The sequence below is a fragment of the Felis catus genome, chromosome E3 (genome assembly GCF_018350175.1).
Source record: "Felis catus isolate Fca126 chromosome E3, F.catus_Fca126_mat1.0, whole genome shotgun sequence".
Taxonomy (NCBI): Eukaryota; Metazoa; Chordata; class Mammalia; order Carnivora; family Felidae; genus Felis; species Felis catus.
In genome coordinates this window covers 5,552,228-5,574,110 of record NC_058383.1, presented here as the reverse complement: position 1 = coordinate 5,574,110, position 21,883 = coordinate 5,552,228, and the positions used below count along the sequence as shown (strand labels likewise).

At 45.4% G+C, this 21,883-nt stretch overlaps 1 protein-coding gene across 2 annotated transcripts in view; it reads right to left on the bottom strand.

The window, feature by feature from the left end:
* Window positions 1-17,964, bottom strand: part of LMTK2 (lemur tyrosine kinase 2) — an 81,825-nt gene extending 63,861 nt beyond the window's left edge. Inside the window, exon 1 of one of the 2 annotated variants that reach the window (XM_006941919.5) lies at window positions 17,571-17,964. In XM_006941919.5, the coding sequence (XP_006941981.2) occupies window positions 17,571-17,652 (82 nt within the window). In that variant the 5' untranslated portion in view covers window positions 17,653-17,964. Of the gene's footprint in view, window positions 1-17,564 lie in introns of both variants that reach the window. The other variant, XM_006941918.5, reaches the window with a different exon arrangement.
* Window positions 17,965-21,883: the final 3,919 nt, after the last annotated feature.

Below are 21,883 nucleotides of genomic sequence, written 5' to 3'. Positions count from 1 at the left end.
CATGCTCTGTCTCTCTCTGTCCCCAAAATAAATAAAAAACGTTGAAAAATAAATAAATAAATAAATAAAAAGTACTTTATTTACTGAATTTTTAATTAGTCCAAAGAATTGTGCTAAAAAAAAAACAAAACAACAACAAAAAAAAAACAAAACAAAAAAAACCTCTACATACCAACGAAGGAAACACTTCCATAAAATGAAGAAATCAAACCAACCTGTGACAGGCTGGAAGGTGAGGTGGGTTTGCACAAACCACAGAGAGGAAGTAAATTCTGGTTGTGGGGAACTACGACTAAAATCCCCGAGCCCCAGCGGTTCAAACTACAAACTGAGCCCCGGAAGGTTCCTGATTGCAACTGCTGTGTTAGGAAACTACGAAGAAAGATGGCTTTCCTTCAATAGTCCGGGCCTGCAGCGTTCAGAAATGCATAAAGCAAACCGATATCCTACTATACAGCAAATCGATAACCACAGGAGTGTCTCCCCACTTTTAGGCTGCTTTCCCAATCACAAACCGAGAACAAGGATAATTAGAGGTTTGGAGTAGTATGCTTCCCCAAGACACTGATTAAAAAAATAATTGGCATCTCTAAAGCACGTTCTGTGAGTTATCCTTGTACAGTTTTTAGACCATTTTAATAGATATCTGGTCCTTGATTTAATAAAGCAGAAAACCTGAGAAACTCTAAGAAGTGGGTACACATTATCTGTTTTATTTATAGACAGGTAATTTGGAGAATGCAATTTCTCGGCAATGACTACGAGGTAAATAAGGAGGATTACATGATTATTAATTCAACTATTATAAATCCCTGCCCAGAACCTCGATCAGAACTTGAACACACATGTAATTAACGGAAGAGTTACTTGTGAATCCATTTTTGGATTAAATAAAAAAATGTTTAAGGTCCACGGATAAAAACAAGTGATGATACGTGCAAATCCATTAGGGACTGAAAATGCTGATATTTTAATTTTGTTATGCCTTCTTCAGGCACTAGCTGACACACTTTTACAGAGAAAAATTTCCTCGTTATTTACTAGTTTGCTTATCCAGAGGTAAATTCAAACCCTCTAATCCCAGGACTGGTTCCTTTGGCCACCACTCCCCACTCTGAGGCTATGTAAGAATGGTGTTTACATTTTTAAATAGTTGTTAAAGAAAAAAAAAAAGAATATTTCATGAATGTGACATTTTACACTAATAGCTAAATGCAAAGAGAGACAACAACCAGATATTATGTGCCTTCTGATGGGAAAATACCAGCCTATATCCGACCAACCCTCTAGACCTAAATACCAATTTATAGGAAATAAAGAGAATCATGGAATATACACACAATACCACCACCAGAATTTAATCAGCGAAGCAAGGGTACAAGAAACGCTAAAGAGGAAGAACTGTGTTGAGAGAGACGGCGAAGAGACCGAAAGAGATTTGAAAAGACGTAGCAACCAACCGCACTGTATGGGTGACATCTGAATCATGATTCACACTCAAAAAAATCATGACACTTGAGACAACTGGAAATGTGAACACTGGTAATTGACCATATTAAGGAAGTATGACTCATTTCTCCTAGGAGTGATAATAATAATGTGATTATGTTTTTAAAAGGAGTCCTTACCTTTTACAGATAGTGACCTAGTTAAAGATGTCCGGAACTTGCTTCCAAACAGGAACAGCACGAGGGGAATGAAAGCGATGGGGGTGGCATGGAAAAGACAGCCAGGAGCCTGAGTGAAAGCCCTGGGGAAGTCAGTATGGCAACGTCTGTCTAGTCTTGCACAGATCTGTATGTCTGAAGTCTTCCATTTATGAAGCAATTTCTTCACATCCACTAAAATATGAAGTTTAAGCAGAGGGGCGAACTAGATACAACAGCGCGCAATCTGTACTCCTGTGTATCAGCTTGCTAGAGCTGCTATAACAAAGTATCACAAACTAGGGGGCTTAACCAATCCTGGAGGCTACAAGTGCAACATCAAGGTGCCAGCAGGTCTGGTCCCTCCTGTGGGCTGTGTGGAAGGATGCGCTCCGGCCACTCTCCTGCCTTCTGGGAGACGGCCGTCTTCCCCCTGCATCTCCTCCCATGGTCTTCCCTCTGGATCCGTCCCCGTGTCCAAATTTCCCTCTTTATAAAGACGCGGTCATGTGGGATTAGGGCCTAATAACCTAATTTTAACTCGATTACCTCTGTAAAAGCCCGATCCCCAAACAGGGTCACACTGAGGTAACGGGGGTTAGGATGTCAACATATGAATTTGAGTCGGGGTGGGGAGGGGGGAATACAATTCAAAACCAATTCTATGATGCACGTTTGAATGAAAACAAGAAAAAAACAAAAACCAACAGCTCAGAACAGTGTGTACACAATGCTACCCCTGGGGAACAGTGGTCACCAACAGGGAAGGAAACCGGGTGGCTGGGGGACGAGGAGGCGCCCTTATATCCCTTTACATTCTTGAATTTTGTACTGGGTTTTCCCAGTTTTCTTTAGCCTGCCGTCCAAACTCCTTAACAGACCCCAATATCACTCATGGTCGGCGACCACCTGCCCTCCACACTGGGCTCTCATCACCTCTAACTCCCTCCCTGCACCTTGTTTCATCTGCCATGAGCCTCTCCCAGTCCTTCCAGGCAGGCCCTCTGCCCCTTTGGAGTCTGCAAATTCACATTCTCCCGGACCAGGAAGCTCCCGCACTGACAGCACGGACAGCCTCCCTCCACTGGTTCATCATCACCACTCAGATCTCAACTTGGAAACCGCCCCAAGGCCCCACGGGTTAGAGTGCCCGCCTCTGGACCCCCCAGCACGCTGTTCGGTCCACCGCAGGGTTTATCACACTGTGTATTTTAAATGCCCAAACGTCCTCCCCGCGAGACTGCAAGCTAAACGGGGTCAGTGACCAGGACTGGACACTCCAGCAAGGACTCCAGGGCCCAGGACAGAGAGCCTGGCACTCAGTCAGAAGGGGGAGGGGGTGGAGTCAGCAAGATGGCAACTGAGGGGCCGGAGAAAAGGAGGGAAGACGGAGAGAGAAATCCACAATTCATCTACTGGTTACCAGAAGAAACATGCTTTCAGGGTCAAACAAGGAAGATTATAAAAGCAGCATTCCTTCGATAATTTTATGCTCTTATCTGGCAAAGATTTTCCTCCCATTACTAGTCACACTCCAACTGACACCGACACCGTGTTGGGGTGGTTCTGACCCTTCCCACTATTAATAGTTTACCACTTACTGCCCAGGTCAAAGAGAACTCCCACATGCTTTATTTACCCGTTTTGCAACTCATGTTTAGGAGTATATAACTATTTTCTTTAAGGAGTAAGTTTTCTCAAAAAGTGGATTTCCCCCTACTTACATTCTCCTGTGATAACGAGTATTTATTCACACCTGTGCCCTCCACACAGTTCATTTTGCTGGAAGCTGTCCGAGCAGAGTCACTCTGCCAGCAAGACAGGAATTGAAAGGTGCCCTCTCCTCCCTCCACAGGAGCCCCCGGGAGGTGCTGGCCTGGCGGTGGGGGGGGTGGGGGGGGGGAGCCCAGTGCATGAGCAGGGCTCCACTCCCAAACTGGTGAGAGAAGGAGGAAAAGGAAAAAAAAAAAAAAAAAAAGGAATCCTGACAGATGCCTTCTAAGATAGGACACTAAATTTGCTTTTGGGGCGCCTGGGTGGGTCAGTCAGTTGAGCGTCAGACTTTGGCTCAGGTCACAATCTCACAGTCCGTGAGTTCGAGCCCCACGTCGGGCTCTGTGCTGACAGCTCTGAGCCTGGAGCCTGCTTTGGATTCTGTGTCTCCCTCTCTCTCTGCCCCTCCCCCGCTCATGCTCTCGCGCGCGCGCTCTCTCTCTCTCTCTCTCTCTCTCCCCTTCAAAAATAAATAAAAATATTTTTAAAAAATTTGCTTTAGTCTCAACACTGTGTATTCATGTGCCCAGGCCACCATTACAAGCCACCGCACCCCCGGCGATTTAAACAACAGAAATCCACGGTCTCACGGTTCTGGAGGCTGCAAGTCGAAGATCAAGATGTGGCAGGGTTGGTCTCTTTTGAGGCCCTTCTCCTTGGCCTGCAGATGACAGCTGCCTTCTCTGTGCCTTCACGTGGTCTGTTTGTGCACCCTTGGTACCTCTGCCTGTGTTCAAATTTCCTCCTCTTATGAGGACACCAGTTGTCCTGGATTAGCAACTAAGGAGCTAATGGCCTCGTTTTAACCTATTCACTTCTTTAAAGACTTTACCTCCAAACACCATCACCTTCCGAGGGACTGGAGGTGGGCTGGGTTTGAACCAGGGCTCAACGTGGCCCATAACACTGTACGTTTACTAATTTAGGAACAGCATCCCCACTGGCAGGGGACCCATCTTGGGCAGCACATGCTGCCTTCCTCCCTGGGTCCCAGGACCGGGAAGCAAGTGCCACATGTGTATGTCACTGTGCTGTTTTCTCTTTTCTCTACCCTCTGGCCTCTGGAAATTCACAGGAGAGATTTTAGCGGCTACTTAACAATGAAAACCGCTGGCCACTGGGCTGACTAGACACAGGGAGCTCAGTACAACTCAGGGAAGCTAAGGACCAGCCATCTTCCAAACTGGTCCTGACACAAAGTCCACTTCTAAACATATAGTTTTGGCTTTTTTTTTTTCCCCCTTTTTTCTGTAAGGGTAGGACCAATAAATGGACCTTTTCCAGTATTCTGACAAGTAGCTTCACATCCTGGAGACCTAGGAAAACGAATCATCATCATACCACTTGGGGGGAAAAATTCAGACGATCACCGCAGATCACGTATTTCTGCTTAACACCTCAAAATGACAAACCCATCTATCATAAAGGTTTCCTTGCACAGAATCTTGAGTCACTAAATATTTTCCTTGCCTCCTAGTATAACACTACGTCTATTTATAATAACATTAAATAATCTAGAACCTCCCTAATGTAATCTAATACTAAAAGGAGAAAACAAAGCATAGCGCTAAATACACTCAATCACACAGAACAGTAAAGACTGCATTGATCTAGTTGATGAATCAGAAATTCCACAAAGACCCTGAAGCCAGAATATCAACAGCCTAGAAAAACATATCGTGCTGTGTCCTAATCACAGACAGTGAAGTGTTCTTTTTGTTCGAAGATGATTTTCAAGGTCAGCCAACCCAACCGTTCTCTCGTACTTGCAGAAAGGTTACATAATTTAAGTGCTGACTGAATACCTGTGAACATGATCATTTTATGTGACATTGCTGTTTCTCTTTGCCTATTCCATCAGATGGTTATCAAAGATTCATTCCATTCCAATTTTTTTTTTAATTTTTTTTTTTAACGTTTATTCATTTTAGAGACAGAGAGAGACAGAGCATGAATGGGGGAAGGTCAGAGAGAGAGGAAGACACAGAATCTGAAACAGGCTCCAGGCTCTGAGCTGTCAGCACAGAGCCCGACGCGGGGCTCGAACTCACGGACCGCGAGATCGTGACCTGAGCCGAAGTCGGTCGCCCAACCGACTGAGCCACCCAGGTGCCCCAATTCCATTCCAATTTTAAAAACACTAACTAGGACGGAGACTACCACAGAAGAGCTAATCTAACATGGTAACAGCCCGGCCAAAGCAATGTCAGGTTTACAGAACTCTGTCAGACGACAGTGCTCCTATCCCCAGGGAAAAAATGGCAGGGATGATATTTTATGAACTACAATCTTAACTAAGTTGATGGCACAGTTTGGTCGTGGAGCAATCCACAGTGCTCAGATGTCTGTAACAGCACTGAATCAGGATCTTTCTGCAGTCCAGGAAGGCAGCTCAGGAACAGGCAGCATCTGGTTCCACAAGTAGAAACTCAAGGCCAGCTGCCCAGGGCTTCTTCCCCCATAAGTGGTCACTTCAGCGTACCACTAATATCCAGGGGAAAGAACATTGTGTCTTTCCATAGGCCTTCCCTCTGAAATCTGTAGAAATGCACAGGTAGTCAATGGCAATACTGGATTCACAGCACTCAGCCAATACAATTTCTGCACGATAGAAATCTACGGACAGGAGAGAACCCTAAACACCCTAGAAAAACACGTCTACCTTTTTCTTTAAGTTTTCCTATAGGACTCTGATATAGAGTCTATGGTCTCAGAAACTTTCTAGCTTCCTATCTATGGTCTCAGTGAAATTCTTGCTAATATGATTGAATTGTATTCTTACTTAGGCAATGTGTCTTTCTTTCTCTTACTTTCTCTCTTTCCTTCTGTATGTATGTATGTATTTAGAGACCACAAGTGGGGGAGAGGGACAGAGGGAGAATGAATTTAAATAAACTTAGGGGCACCCGGGTGGCTCAGTCGGTTAAGCGTCCGACTTCGGCTCAGGTCATGATCTCATGGTCCATGAGTTCGAGCCCCACATCGGGGTCTGTGCTGACAGCTCAGAGCCTGGAGCCTGGTTTGGATTCTGTGTCTCCCACTCTCTCTGACCCTCCCCATTCATTCTCTGTCTCAAAAATAAATAAACGTTAAAAAAAATTTTTTAAACAAAAATCTTTTTAAGCCAAAAATATTTTTATCACCTTTAATTAAACAGTACAACTTCATTTCATAGGTGGAAACTAAATTGTTATTCTTACAAATTGTTTTTTAAAAAGTTAAATATGAATGTGGATACTGAGCCTCATTATATACAAGTCAGAACTTGAGTTTCCTAATTTTCAATAAGGAATTATCTTCAGTAGTTCAAGGATCTTCTATATGACAACTATGGTTAAGTTTCATCTCCGCATTTTCAGACAGCGAACAGAAACGGACATCCAGAGGAGAAACGATCGGAAATAGTCTCTGCGTGCACACCACACAAAGCAGTGTTCCAAGGGTACAAAGCAGAGCACTTGGTGAACAGGGTGGTCTGGCGGGTAGGGTCCCTCATCAGGATTAGGTCTGTCACTGAGTGGCTGCTGGGACTGAAGTCACCACACGAATAGCCCTGAGCCTCAGCGCCTTCACCTGTAAAGTGGCTGGTCAGCTTTAAAATTCTCTGTATGAGGATTGATCATTCTAAAATTGTATGAGTCTACCAAGTGCCTGTATGGTTAATACTGGAAATCAGATCTTTTATTAAAGTTAACTGTACTTTTCTTAAAGAAAATGAAGTTCAATTACAGGTTTCGGGACCGTACCCAGGCAGCAGGCTTCTGATGCAGCAGTCCCGGGGGACTATTTTGGTTAAGTTTGTTGTTTTTCAGTGTCTCACTAGCAATCAGTGTCCTGGTGTTGCGTTTTAATAATAGTCTGAAGTCAGAGTCAAGTGGGGTTCTGCGCTGTGACGGGCAGGCTGCATCCTTGGAAAGTAACCGTTGCTGCTGACACAGAACCATCCTACATAGGCACACTGCCAGGTGGAACCAGGAAGAGGCATTTTTTTTTTTCCTTGTGAAAGGAACACAGGCTGAATTTACCGGGGATTTGGGGAAGAAACTGCAACATGAAAAATACTTCAAACTTAGTGGCTTATCTGAGAGGCAACCAATAGACCACAAGACTGGTTTTGCAATAAAAAGCTGAAACTACAAACTTTTACAATTGCTCACTGGTTAAAGTAGCAATTGTAAATGTGCAAAATGATTGCACAACTCATCCTCCTCTACCTTCTAAGTCCAAGATGCCTTAGAGATTTACTTCCTATAATTAAAGGTTGCAATGTTATCATGTCAAACCCAAGTCTCCCATGCACTAGAGCAAGCAAGAGAAAAGGCCGTTTTCGGGATGGACTTTAAACATGGGCCTCAAGAAGGAAAAAAACCATGAGACTTTAAAAAATTAAAGAATAGTGTTTTCACTATGGGATAACAGCAGCTTCCCTCCCAAAAATCACTATGGCGGGGGCGCCTGGGCGGCCCAGTCGGTTAAGCATCCGGCTCTTGATTTCAGCTCAGGTCACTATCTCACAGTTCATGAGATCGAGCCCCATGTTGGGCTCCAGGCTGAGCATGGAGCCTGCTTGGGATTCTCTCTCTCCCTCTGCCCTACCCTGCTCTCTCTCAAAATAAATAAACTTAAAAAAAAAAAAATCACTATGGTAGATGTCTGTAACTGAATTCTTTTCTCCCATCCAAGGCATATACATGTTGCCAAAAACAAGTCCTGAATTATCCGTACTAGTATGTGAGCCTAGTATGTTCTTAATCAAACTGCACCCATTATACAATCATTACAATGTAGCAGTTTCAGAGATTAAACAGTGTACTTTCTTTAGCTCATCATAAGACTATTCTGTACATGCCAATACATCCACAGCAAACATACAAAAATATATCAACGGGCTTAAAAAAAAGTACTTGTGGGAAGATATGAAATAGGCTACAAATCCCAGGCTATTCTAAAATAAGCCAGCTTAGAAAAATAAACTTTTTGAAAGCAAGACGTTAATGACATGACATTATCCTGGAAAGAAACGGCCCTGTGAGTTACTGAATAGGTCATGAATCCGGGGCGCTCACACTGCCGTGTGCACGTCTCACCTGGGGAATCAGGAATGTCCCTGCGTTACGCCTGCTCTCGCTTCATTTCCTTGCTAATCTGAGCTCGGGCGGGAGGAACCCTGGGCAGTCCAGGGCTGGCATGTTTACACCACGAGGCTCTCGGCTCACAACACTGGCATCTGACTGTCAGGCTTCCAGCTCGCAGTTTTTACTCATTATTTATACAAGATATTTATAAAATGTAAAGAGGCTATTATTTATACTGACTTCCAGAGAGGGACTGAAATTTAAAAAAAAAAAAAAAAAGCCATTTAGAGCTGTGACTGTGTTCTGCCCTGCAGTGTTTAAATTCCTTTGTGGTTATCGCATACCTACTTTTCACAGGAAGCTTCTTCAGAACAATATTCGTGTGCTGTGGTCAGGAGCAGAAGTCTCTTCAGAATTCGGGTGTTGACATTAATTTTTAAAATTTAAATTGTTCTTCCTTCCTTGAGTCTTACTAGTCACCCAAGCCAACAGATTTCTATCAAATAAGTGATCGGCTCGGCGGGTTGAGCGTCCAACTCTTGATTTTGGCTCGGGTTGTGATCTCGAGGTTCATGGGACTGAGCCCCACATCAGGCTCCATGCTGATAGCGCAGAGCCTATTTGGGATTCTCTCTTCCCCGGCCCCAGCCTCTCCCCTGCTCATGTGGAGACTGGAAGAAAAAGGAACTTCAAAGTGGAGAAAGTTGACAACAGGTGATCACAGTCAGGTGGTGAAGTGACCGGTCATGCTGAAAGCATGTACCCTTGACAGGACGTGATTAGAACGGCACTTTATCTCTGTGGTCTTCCTCCCAAAAACAGCTGACCCCAGTCTAACCAACGAGAAAAACATCAAACTCCTCAAGAACTGTCAAGATCACTGAAACAGGGGAACATACCAAAGAAGCCCGAGGAGACAGGACATTAAATGGAATGTGGTATCCCGAACCGAAAAGGGACATCAGGGAAACGCTACAGAAACATGAGCAAAGTATGGACTTCAGTTGATACTAATGAATTATTAGTAGTGGCTCCTTAGCTGTGACAAGTGTACCACACTGACGTAAGACGTTACCAAGAGGGAAAACCCTGCCTATGCAGGAACTCTTTGTACTATCTTTGCAACTTTTCTGTAAACCTAAAATTGTTCTAGGGGCGCCTGGGTGGCTCAGTGTGTTGAGCATCCAACTTCGGCTGAGATCATGATCCCGTGGCTCGGGAGTTCGAGCCCCACATCAGGCTTGCTGCTGTCAGCACAGAGCCCCCTGGGACCCTTTCTCCCTCTCTCTCTGTGCCTCCCCCACTTGCGCTCTCTCAAAAATAAATTTAAAAAAGTCTTAAAATATACTAAAAAAATAAAATTGTTCTAAAAGATAAGGTTTATTATTAAAAATAAGGCCACTATAAATGGCCTCGTTCCAGGCAACGGGCTGTGGGCTGTGGCCGGATGAAGAGCAAAGTTTGCGGGAGCGTGAGAGGCTCTAGGCGGACATGCTCTCCTTCTGGCTCCCACACTCTCTGGAGTACTGGTCTGCAAGCTTCGTTCCCCAGCGCCGCCTTCACCAACCTCACACACAACCTTTGAGTGTCCACGGCCTGTGATCATGCAGATACTAGAAACACCGAGGATGCAGGACACAGTCCTTGCGGTCCTGGTAAAGAGACGGGACTTGAAGAAACAGGTGGCAGCTGCTAAACGCAAACGGGAGACCGGCACAGGCAACCCAAACCTTTTCCGATCACAGAGCCCGTCGGTGAAGTTTCTTCACATTCCTTCCACTTCGTGTGCATTGATTCACAAACCACAAAACGTGTTAGTGTACCAATATACTCTGTACCTTTAAAAGTCACGTAAGCCAACATTTTTAAGGCATGAAACGAAAACTAAAGGCTGAAGCTCCAAAGTTTCCGTCCCGCATCCCATGGAACATCACGTCCCACAAGTAAACACTTCTAGTGGGAGGTCACTGGTGGAAGAAAGCTCTGGGGTCTGGGCGAGGTCTTGGTAGGGCGCTGGGGCTGCCAAGAGGTGAAAAGAACTGAAAGAAAAAGACGACAGCACACAGAGGTGCTAGGAAGAGCCAGCCTACCGCAGACAGAATATATATGGTGAGCTGGGAGAGAGGAATCTGCACAGAATAACTTGCAAACTGCAAACTTGCAGACTAACTTAGCTCTTAAAGTGCTACGAAAGCCAGAGCGTGGGGGCAGGCAGGGACCGCCGATGCCCCTCCAGGCGCATGACCTTGCCTGACGGATGCCTCCCAAACTGGGGTCAGATGCTGCAGGCCAGGGGCTACCCTAGCCACACCACAGCACAGGGTTTCAGCATACCTGAAATCGATGGTAATTTAAGCCTTTTCCACAAACATATACTACACAGTAAAATGCAAAATCCGCCAAATTGTCAAAAGCAAAAGGTGTCACCACCATGCCCCAAGCCCCAGGAGGGTGGAAGTGTACAAAGTCACTCTTTGCAGTCGGGGGGACTGCAGACAGAGCACTGGTCTGGATGAGGATGAGCCCAGGGAGACCTTGAGAGGTGAGGCACTCCCCATGTTGTGGTTTTGGGCACCTGGCGCATTTGGTGTTAACAATTCTAATTTCTCCCATTTGAATCACAATAAAGTCAAATGAAATTTGGAATCTCTGCCTTATACTAACCATTGGGGGAAAAAACACCTTTTTAAAAAAATACTGAGGTTATTTTTCTGATAGGCCTGTTCTTTGTGGCAAATAACTGTAATGCCGAGGCATGGTTCCAAATTAGTCACTTGTTAACAATTTAAAAATACTTCACTCCAATATTTTGCTGTGACACACTGATTTTACCATATTTCCTCAGCTTTCTCTTACAGCGTCTTCATATGAAGATTTACAGAAAAGTTGAGAATCTAATCTAAAAAAGACCCTAGATGTAGCAATCTGTTTTAGACCAGGAGTGTTTGTACAACTTTTCCTCTAATCTTTCCTTCCTCGTCCCTGAGTAATAAATAAACCTTTTAAGGGGCACCTTGGCTGGCTCAGTTGAGGGAGTGTGAAGCTCTGGGTCTCAGGGTCATGGGCTTGAGCCCCACGTTAGGTGCGGATTCCTTTAATAAACTTTAAAAAAATAAAATAAACTTTTTTAAGAAGAGTAAAACACAGCTAGAAGGCTACAAAAATACAGGGTGCCTGGATGGCTCAGTCAGGTAAGCACCTGACTTCAGCTCAGGTTGTGATCTCCCGGTTTGTGAGTTCAAGCCTCAAATCATGCTGACTGTGCAGAGCCTGCTTGGGATTCTCTCTCTCTCTCTCTCTCTCTCTCTCTCTCTCTCTCTCTCTCTCTCTCTTCTCTCTCTCTCTCTCTCTCTCGTCTTATCTCTCTCTTGAAATACATAAGCTTAAAAAAAAAAGGCTACAAAAATACATGATTTTAAAAGACAGAGAGGAAGCAACTCAGTCACAGTCATCTCTCCAAATGACATTTTCTAAGGGAAGGTCCCAGCCCTGTGGTGGTTCTACCACAGCCCAGCTTCACGGGCTGTCTTCAGGGACGCTTTGTGGGAGTATACATTTTGTTTGGGACCAACTCAACCTCCACTGCCTGCAGTTCCTTTAAGTACATTAAAACCAGAAACTGTTCACGTGCAAGAGCTTTAATTATCTTGACATTTAAAAACGGGTTTATTACATAAAAGTGGGCTAATCCAGATCATCTTAAATAAGTCAGACTTCTCTGTAAAGGATCTCTTCCTCACCCATCACACAGCAAATTATTTTAAGTAACAAAGGTTTTTAAATTCAGTAAATTCTGGGCATGCCATAAGCAGCTACCACTGTGAGTTCCTTCTTGGAACCGTACCACTCACCATTAGCTGATGCCACGGTAACCCACCAATTTTACAAGGAAATCTGAAGCAATGAAGACGCCTAACGTGGCCGACATGGCGCACCAGCATGATGCGACCTCACCCTCCCCAAACCCTTTAGGTAAATATCATCATCCCTTTATTTTTTAATTTTTTTAATTTTTTTTTTCAACGTTTATTTATTTTTGGGACAGAGAGAGACAGAGCATGAACGGGGGAGGGGCAGAGAGAGAGGGAGACACAGAATCAGAAACAGGCTCCAGGCTCTGAGCCATCAGCCCAGAGCCCGACGCGGGGCTCGAACTCACAGACCGCGAGATCGTGACCTGGCTGAAGTCGGACACTTAACCGACTGCGCCACCCAGGCGCCCCTTTATTTTTTAATTTTTAAAAAATGTTTATTTATTTATTTGGGGGGGGAGGGAGAGAGAGAGAGAGAGAGAGAGAGAGAGAGAGAGAGAGAGAGAGAGAGAGAATCCCAAGCAGGCTCCGCACTGTCAGCACAGAGCCCAACACAGGGCTCAATCTCACAAACCATGAGACCATGACCTGAGCCGAAATCAGGAGTCAGGCGCTTAACCAACTGAGCCACCCAGGCACCCCTTAATTTTATTTTACAGAGAGCGCGCACGCGTGACTTGGGGAAAGGGGCAGAGGGAAATGGAAAGAGAGAGAAAAAAATCTCAAGCAGGCTCCACACTCAGTGCAAAGCCTGATGCAGGGCTCAATCCCATGACTCTGGGATCAATCATGACCTGAGCCAAAATCAAGAGTCGGACGCTCAACCAACTGAGGCACCCAGGTGCCCCTCATCAGTTTTTTTTTGAGTTGAGTTTTGAGAAGCTTGGAGAGGTCAAGTAACTGGCCCAAGGTCTCAATGCTATTGAAGCAGCAAAGGAAGGCCTCCCATCCAGACTAACTCCAAAGTCCAAGTTCTGTCCGCAACACCCACTCCTCCTGTGACTGGTTCACGACTTACACTCTCAACAGGACTGAAAGGTTGGATTCTTTTTATACGTCCATCTATAAGGACTTTTTTGAGGACTCACTTGTTTGCTTCAGAACCCTGGCCACCCCTTACATTACATTTCATTTATGTTACAAATCTTTTTTATTACATGTACAGCTGTTATCTGACACAGCAGACCCAACGACTCTCTAAATTTCAAGACAATTGCATGAACAGTCAGCACATTGATATCAGCAAAACTGTAGAGATTTGATAACTTCAATGCTCATCAGCTACAAAATTGTTGGACAGACTTCCTATTACTGTGCAAATGAACATCCTTAGTTACCCCAAAAATACCACCAACTGAGAGCAAATACCAACACTCCCAACCTAAATGAAATCTCGAGCCTCACAGCCATAAATCCTGAGATAATCAGCACGAAAAGCCTGTTGAAATTAATTTTTATTTCTCAGGTGCCATTGAAATAAACACAAAAACTCACACTTAGAATTCACTTTAGAAAGCACTTCCTTTACTGCAGAATCTTTCTCAAGATCCAAGGCTGTTTGTTTAATCTAGAATGAGAGCCCCGGTTTCACAAGCTGCTGTTTAATAAGTAGCTGAGTCCCACTGGCTTCACAGACTTGCGTGAGCTCCTTTATCTGGAACTGCTAACAGCTTCCTCTGTACTCTGTGACCTAAAATGCCACAGGACAACAGAAGTGGGCTTCCCGGTCTAACCACTATGCTGGTATTAATAACAAACAGGGGACTTAGGGGAATGCATACAAATATACTATCTCTTTCTATGATGTGACTGAGAATCTCACAAAAGGTACATAAGTGTTTTCTAAGACAAGAATGACCTCATCACTAGGAACGGAGAAAAGAATTTCTCAACTGTAACCTTAGTCTGGTCGTTTAACGGTGTGTGAAAACAGTGGACTTTCTCCCTTTATGTAAGCTTTCCAGTGAGGACGGACACGATCTCCGTCTACACAGCCAGCAAGGGCCCTTGCAGAAATACACATTCTCAGGAAAAGGCTCCCAAAGAGGGCAGGAGCGACTCCCAGAGCAATAAAGACAGGCCCAAAATAAAGTTCAAGCAAAAAATGCTTTTCTTGTACACCTGAAACTAATATAACACTGTACATCAACCAACTGAAAGAAAGAAAGAAAGAAAGAAAGAAAGAAAGAAAGAAAGAAAGAAAGAAAGAAAAAGAAAGAAAGAAAGAAAGAAAGAAAGAAAGAAAGAAAGAAAGAGGGGTGCCTGGGTGGCTCAGTCGGTTGAGTGTCCAACTTCGGCTCAGGTCATGATCACACGGTTCGTGAGTTCGAGCCCCACGTCGGGCTCTGTGCTGACAGCTCTGAGCCTGGAGCCTGCTTCGGATTCTGTGTCTCCCTCTCTCTCTGCCCCTCCCCCACTTGTGCTCTGTCTCTCTGTCTCTCTCTCTGCTTCTCAAAAATAAAAAAAAAATAATTAAAAAATTTTTTAAATATATTTAAAAAAAGAAAGAAAGAGCCTTCTTGCCTGGTAGGCAAAGGCAATCCACGTATTTACAAAGCTTAATTATGACTGAATGGGTAAATACCCTTTTCAACTTCCGAAACCTAGAAATGAATTTTGGATGCATTTTGGCTGAATTTTAGTTAACTGCCTCATTTCTTTCCCCCCCATGCAAATGGGCTGGCAAAGGAAAACATTCAAGTATTTTTTCCAACCTATTTTTGATAAGCCACGCTTTCTCCAAGGCACTATCAAGCAGTTTGGAATTTAAGTGGAAAGAACAAAGCCGAGGAGGCAAAAGACTACATGCGAGGTATGTATCCTGGATTTGGAAATGGCCAGCCCTACTTCTGTGTGGAGCGCAGTCCCCACAGAATCAGAGGCCTGAGGGTTACAACGCTTCCAACATTTAACTGCTCTTTTAGCTCACATATATGTTCAAGACGGGCTCCTCTCTCTTAACCAGTGAGCTCACTTAATCAGGATCAGCTCAAAGGTTTCTTTATTCTTCTTGGTCACACACAGCTTCATCAAGAATCCAGCTCCATTACCAGGATTAATAATCTCTTTTGGATGGAAACACAAACCCACAAATCTATGTGTGACTGAGCACCTCTTCCACAGAATTTAACCCCAGGCACCTGTCACTCATATGCCACATGTCTAATTGTATTCCTTCTGAGCAACAGAATACGAAGGGAAAACCTGCAAAAGCTGCTGTAAGTCACCACATATTTCTTTATGCTTTATTCATGCCAAAATTTGGTATTTCTATTTATGGATGACTTTTCCTGATTGTCTTGTTTTATAATGCTCCCCCCAAAACCTCCAATATTCTGATCTGTACCTCCATAAAAATGGAGGTGAAAGTGAAAGAACGGAATAAAAATCATGTTAAGAGGTTTATAAGGAGGGGCACCTGGGTGGCTCAGTTGGTTAAGCATCGACTTCAGCTCAGGTCATGATCTGGTGGTTTGTGGGTTTGAGTCCTGCATCGGGCTCTGTGCTGACAGCTCGGAGCCTGGAGCTTGCTTCGGATTCTGTGTCTCCCTCTCTCTTTGCCCCTCCCATGCTTATGCTCTGTCTTTCTCTGTCTCTCAATTAATAAACGTTTAAAAAAAAATTTTTTTTTAAAAGAGGTTTATAAGGAGACACATTCCCATAGGTTCCCACATAGAGTCTGTTTTTCAAAATATATAAAAATTTAAGTGCAAAGTCATCTGGAAACTTCTTGAATCCCTTTCACATAAATACTCTTTACACACTATCCTACTCTGGTGCTAATTTTCAATTTCACCATCAGTTTCAATATCACCATCCACGTTCTTCTGTATTGTCTTTTACAACTTTGTCACTTTCTGTGACTCATACCTGGGCTGCATACACTTCTCATAACACTCACTTTTCTTGTCTATCAGATCAGAAAACAGAATTCACCTAACAAATATTTGATCTAAGGCAGTGGCAAAAATTTAGCGATACATTACGTGGTACACTGATAACAGTTAATACCCAACTAAAGGGCACTCAATGACAACTTGGTGTAGCTCTGGAAACATTATTTATAACTTGCATAGTGGATGTGTTTGTCTTTACTGGGGAAGGGAACTTCCACATTGTGTACCCCGTTAACATCGTATTAAAATAACTCTTAACCTCAAGAGTATTCCGAAACACTTACAAGACCTAAGGTGGGGAAGTGGAAAAATCACACAACTAGGGAAATCTCAGACATGGGTTTTAGATGTGGCTCCGCCTACAATTTAGCTGTGTCACCTTGGGTAGGTCATTTGACCCCCCCAGGGCCTCAGTATCTCCAACTGCGAAACAAAGATATCAGGCTAAATTTTCTTTAAGGACTCTTTCAATTCCAAAATTTCATGAATCTATGAAATTTCAGTCTCTCCTTACTTCAAAGACAAGCACTAGATCTTAACCCAGATTTTTTTTTTCTTTAAAAAAAAAATGACTCAACTTGGGATGCTTTCCTCGGGTAAAGTTTTATCTGGGAAAATAAACCAAAACTGAAGAGGATGTCGAGAAAATGGGGAGGAAAAAAAGAAAAAGAAAAGAAAACCACACACTGACGTAGCTAAAATAGAAACTTCAATCACCCTTGGGCCATTCTGTCAATAGTTATTCAAAGACTGCTACTCTAATCACTGGCTTCCTAAAATAGAAATATTTACAGAGTTGTTTCCTTTTCATTCCTTGAGATTCAATCCGAAAAAAAGCACAGCGTCTAAAATCAATTTACAACTTCAGAACAAGTTGCAGGGAGCGAATGAAACTCCGCACAGTTCATTAAGTCATTTGCATTCAAGTAAAATTAGGGCTAAGAAACGGTTCTTAATATAAGATGTGAGAAACGCACAGAAGGCAGGTGACATCTGAAAGGGAAGCAGAACTGCCAGAAAGGGATGTAGGCTGAGGACCTCCGGGCAACAGGTTCAGAGCAGGTACCGCAGCCTACGCCGGGAGGGGTCGATCGCTGCCGCCCGGCTCGCCGCCCTCCCCGGGCCCAACCGCATCGCCTCGCCCCCGCTTCGGCCCTGGAGAGGCTGCCCGCTCCCCCACCCCACGCCCCTGCGGCAGAAACCTCCCTAATCGCTTGCTTCCCCGGGCCTCCCGCCCTGGCAGGCCCTCCGATTCCTCGGCGTCGCCGGACGGGGCCCGCCGCCTCCTCCCCTGCCACCGCCGTCGCAGCGGCCCCGCAGCCTGGGTTCCCGCAGCCGCGTCCCCGCAGCGGGCCCGCTCACCTGCACCTGTTTGCGGAAGTGGCGCGGCCCCGGCACTGCCGGCGGCCAGGAGCAGCGGCAGTAGCAGCAACGCCGGCGGCCCCGGCATCTCGCCCACTGCACGGCCCCCGGGGCCGGCTTTCGGGTCTCCTTCCGTCGGTCCGTCCGTCAGTCGGTCCTGCCTGCCTCAGCGGCACCCGCGCCAGCTGCTCCTGAGCACACGTCGCTTCGGCCAAAACTCAGCCCGGCTCCTAGTCCGCACCCGCCGCCCCGGCCACAGAAACACCATCCTTGCCGCCCGCCCGTCTGTGCCGCCGCCGCCGCCTCTCAACAGCAGCAACGGCAGCAGCCCTGCGGAGCCGCGGGCCAGGGCAGCCGCGCTCCTGCCGCCATGATGGGCTGCGTCATGTGACGTAGGGTGGGGGCGGGATGCCGTGACAAACAGCCCAGCCAGCCAATCGTCCGTTCCACACCGGCCCCAGAGGCCCCGCCCACCACCCTGAAAGAGGGAGGGTGGCCGCCGGTGCGCCCCCTGCAGACCGAGGAGTGCGTGGGCAGCAGGTAATGCCGACAATTATTTTAAATTTTAAAATACAGGGAAGTATAAAGAAGACAATAAAAAGCATTCAGAATCCATCTGATTTTTTTTCAGTATTTTAAAACGAGCAAAACTAGGCCTGTTTTGTCTTCTGCCTTTTTTACTTGGCATAGCCGTTTTAGGCTCTTCTCTCCTTAGGTTGACCTATACATCTTAGCAGCCATCAAGAATACTTGGGCTTTTATTTCAGTCCAACAAGAATAGGATGGCTCTCCCTTCACACTCACTGACTCAGCTCCTGAGCTCAAGATGTTCCCTTTACCAAGAGTGCCCTTCCTGTCCTCTCTTGGCCACCTGGCACACTCTCTGTCATCTGTCAAGAGTCACCTAAAGGATGACGTCATCTAAGAAAACCCCTCCCAGCCCCGGGAGAAATGACTAGCATCTCCTAGTGCCTCGCCCTGGCCCTGGACAGACTGCTATCCCAGCTGCCATATTTTATTGTTCCTGTGACTGTAAGCTCCCTGAGGACAGGCACTGCGCCTGTGTCAATGGGAGTCCCCCCCCCCCCGGGGGCTGGCACAGGGCCTGGCCCTGAGTAGTTGTGTCCTATGGAACGGCGCCCTGTCCTGGTGCTGGGCACTCCCAGGGGCCGGCCTCTTCCCACCAAGAGACAAGGTCCAGCCAACAGGGGAGGAGAGACCATAGTCCTGCAGAAAGGGTAGAGAAAGCACCTTCCAGGCAGAAGTAACATAGTAGTGAGAGACCTGAAGGTTGGGAAAAGGCCAGGCCTTTCTGGCACTCGCACCGGTTTGTGCATGAGAGGGACTTATTTGAATCTTATCAGATGGAGCTCTGTGGACTGCCAGCAGGGGAGCCCAGTTCTCCAAACTCCTCAAATGTCCATCCTAAATGTCAGCTTTTGCGGTGCTAGCCCAGCATTGGACCTACAGGCGATGCCCCAGGGAATATTTGTTCAATGATTAAAGCAAGCCAATAAACACCTAGGTAAACACAGAGCTGGAATGTGAAATACTGAGTTAAGCGTCCCTGCCTGTCTGCTGATCTCTGTTTGGGAAAGAGGAGGCAGACAGATCTCTGTCTGGGAAAGGGATGCAATCACTCTGTGGTCTTTCTACTTCCCTCGGGAAGCTCCAGACTTTGAGTTTGAGGAAGCCAGGGAATGCTCATGCTCTGTATGGAGGGGAGTCACCATGCTTATCTGCAGCAGGGCTGGCCCAAGCGAGGCCCTGCCTCATAAACCTTGTGGTTGTCAATCTTTAATTAAAGTGCACCCCAACAGCAACATGTCAGACCACAATCCCAAAGCAGGTTTCATTATTATTTGAGCAAGCCCCCCAAATCTTAAAAAAAAAAATTTTAATGTTTATTTATTCTTTGAAAGAGAGCGAGCGAGAGCACGAGCAGTGGAGGGGCAGAGAGAGAGGGAGACACAGAATCCAAAGCAGGCGCCCGGCTCTGTGCTGACAGCTCAGACGTGGGGCTCGAATTCACGAACTGCGCGATCGTGACCTGAGCCGAAGTCCGATGCTTAACCGACTGAGCCACCCAGGCGCCCCAAGCCCCGAAATTTTTTAAAAACCTCTTTTTCTCACTTCACAGAGCAGGAGTTAAGGTACACATTCCTCAGAGGGTGTCTAATGGAAACCTTTACCACCCACCTCACCACTCATACCTTTGCCCAGTGCTTCTCTTGAAGATTCGGTCGAGAATTTATAAAACAATTGAACACCAACAGGTTTGCTTTGTTTCGTTTCACCTGGCAATCAGAAAATAGCCTTAGGCGCAATTTGGGATTAGATCCCTAAAGCTTAGAAGCAATATCTTGGGATGTGTTCCTATAGGTGTTCTCACCTGTGCTCAGCCTTTTCCAGTTTTTCTTCCATGCCAAGACATCAATTGGACAACCCTACTGGCATTGTTGTCCTGCCAGCAGTGACTGAGGGGTAGGTGCTGAGAGATACGGAGTTAGTTTAGTACTAAATGAGCATGCATCCCTGAGGGTCTGGCATCCAGCAGATACCCTAAGTGTTTGCAGGGCTGAGCTGGATCACATGGGTGCATCCATGAGGGTTCTGCCAGTGGTATTGTGAACTCTTCAGGAATTTTGCATGCCAGTTGTGAGACACAGCCATCGTTACAAATTAAATTATAGTGGCGCCTGGATGGCTCGGTCGGTTAAGCATCCGACTCTCAATTTTGGCTCAGGTCATGATCTCACGGTTCAGGGGATCGAGCCCTGCATTGGGCTCCGTGCTGACAGCACAGAGCCCGCTTGGGATTCTCTCTCTCTCTCTCTCTCTCTCTCTCTCTCTGCCCCTCACTCAGGTGCATGCACGCACTTATCTCTCTCACAAAATAAATAAATAAAACAAAGGTGATGAGGAGAAGCATTCCAGAATGAAAAGCAATGAGAACACTGACAAAAATGGTCAAAATTGACTTCTGCAGAACTCTAGAAATCAGCCAAAGGCTTGCAACGACACAAGGAGTAGTTATTAAAGAAAAACAGCCGAATCTCAGTAAAAACTTTGAGCTTTGTGGCATTTCCACTTGCTGTATTCCCATTCTTCTCTACCCGCCCCCCAACCTCCATGGGAGCCTTAAAAACCAGTGGCCTCACGACCAGAGTAGCTGTGAAAATGAGCAGCCTAAAAGCTGCAGGAGGGAACAGGTGTGAAGGTCCCCCAAAAACTGCATCTCCGGAGAACTGACAATGTTGGACCCATCAGACAGCTCCCTAGAAAGGCACCATTCTCAAGAATGGTCTTTATTTGCTATGACTCAGGACTCCCTTAGTGCAAACCCCCCTTTCCCCAGTTTGTTGAAAATAATCAATAGTAACTGTTGAGCATCGAGCTTCCTGAGCCGATGATACCTGTTGGCTGATCAAAAACTTGAAAATTTAGAGAACGAGGTATCACTGGGGGCTTCTAAAAGCTCTGATATATTCCTGGAAATCTAGAAAGCTATGTGCATATGCAAAGGCTGTGCACACGCCCAGGAAAGACATGAGAAGGCCTGAATCTCTCCCTGGCTGATCTTGAGGCTCTGTGCAAGCAGGAAGTGGAGGCTGGGGTGGAATTTCAAGCTGGAGGGAGAGCATTGAAGTCATGGCTTAATACACACACAGAGACTCTTAGCATAATTGAGGAGACATATTCGTTCAAGGCATCTAAGGAAACCTTCGGGTAATCATTAGCTGACCATGAAGCTAGCTGAACAGAGACTTCAGTGGCCACACACAAAAAATACAGACGACAGAATTAGTCCAGGAAAGTCACGAAACAAACAGATGGTGGCAGCAGCAGTTGTTGAAACAAAAACAAACAGCGACAACAAAACAAATTCTGGGGAAGGGAGGTATTAGGAAAAACGGGTTTCCAGAGTCGCCATATTACGTGATTTTAAAGGTCCACTTAAAAAGAAAGAAAGAGAGAAAGGAACAATGGCAAGACACAGAAGGGGACAGGAAAGTATGCTCCATACCCAAGATGAAAAAGCAATAAGTAAAAACTTCCCATGAGGAAGCTGAAAAGGTGGACTTGACAGACAAAACATATAAAACAAGAAAAAGCTATTAAAATTAATTTTGAAATAAATCAGCTGTCACAAATATGTTCAAGGAACTAAAGGAAACTAAGTAATTAAAAGTTGATTGAAAGACGTTAAAGAAGACCTGACTAAATAGAAGATAGTCCATGTTCATGGATCAGAAAATTTAATTTTTTTTAATGTTTATTTATTTATTTTGAGAGAGACAGAGCGTGAACAGGGAAGG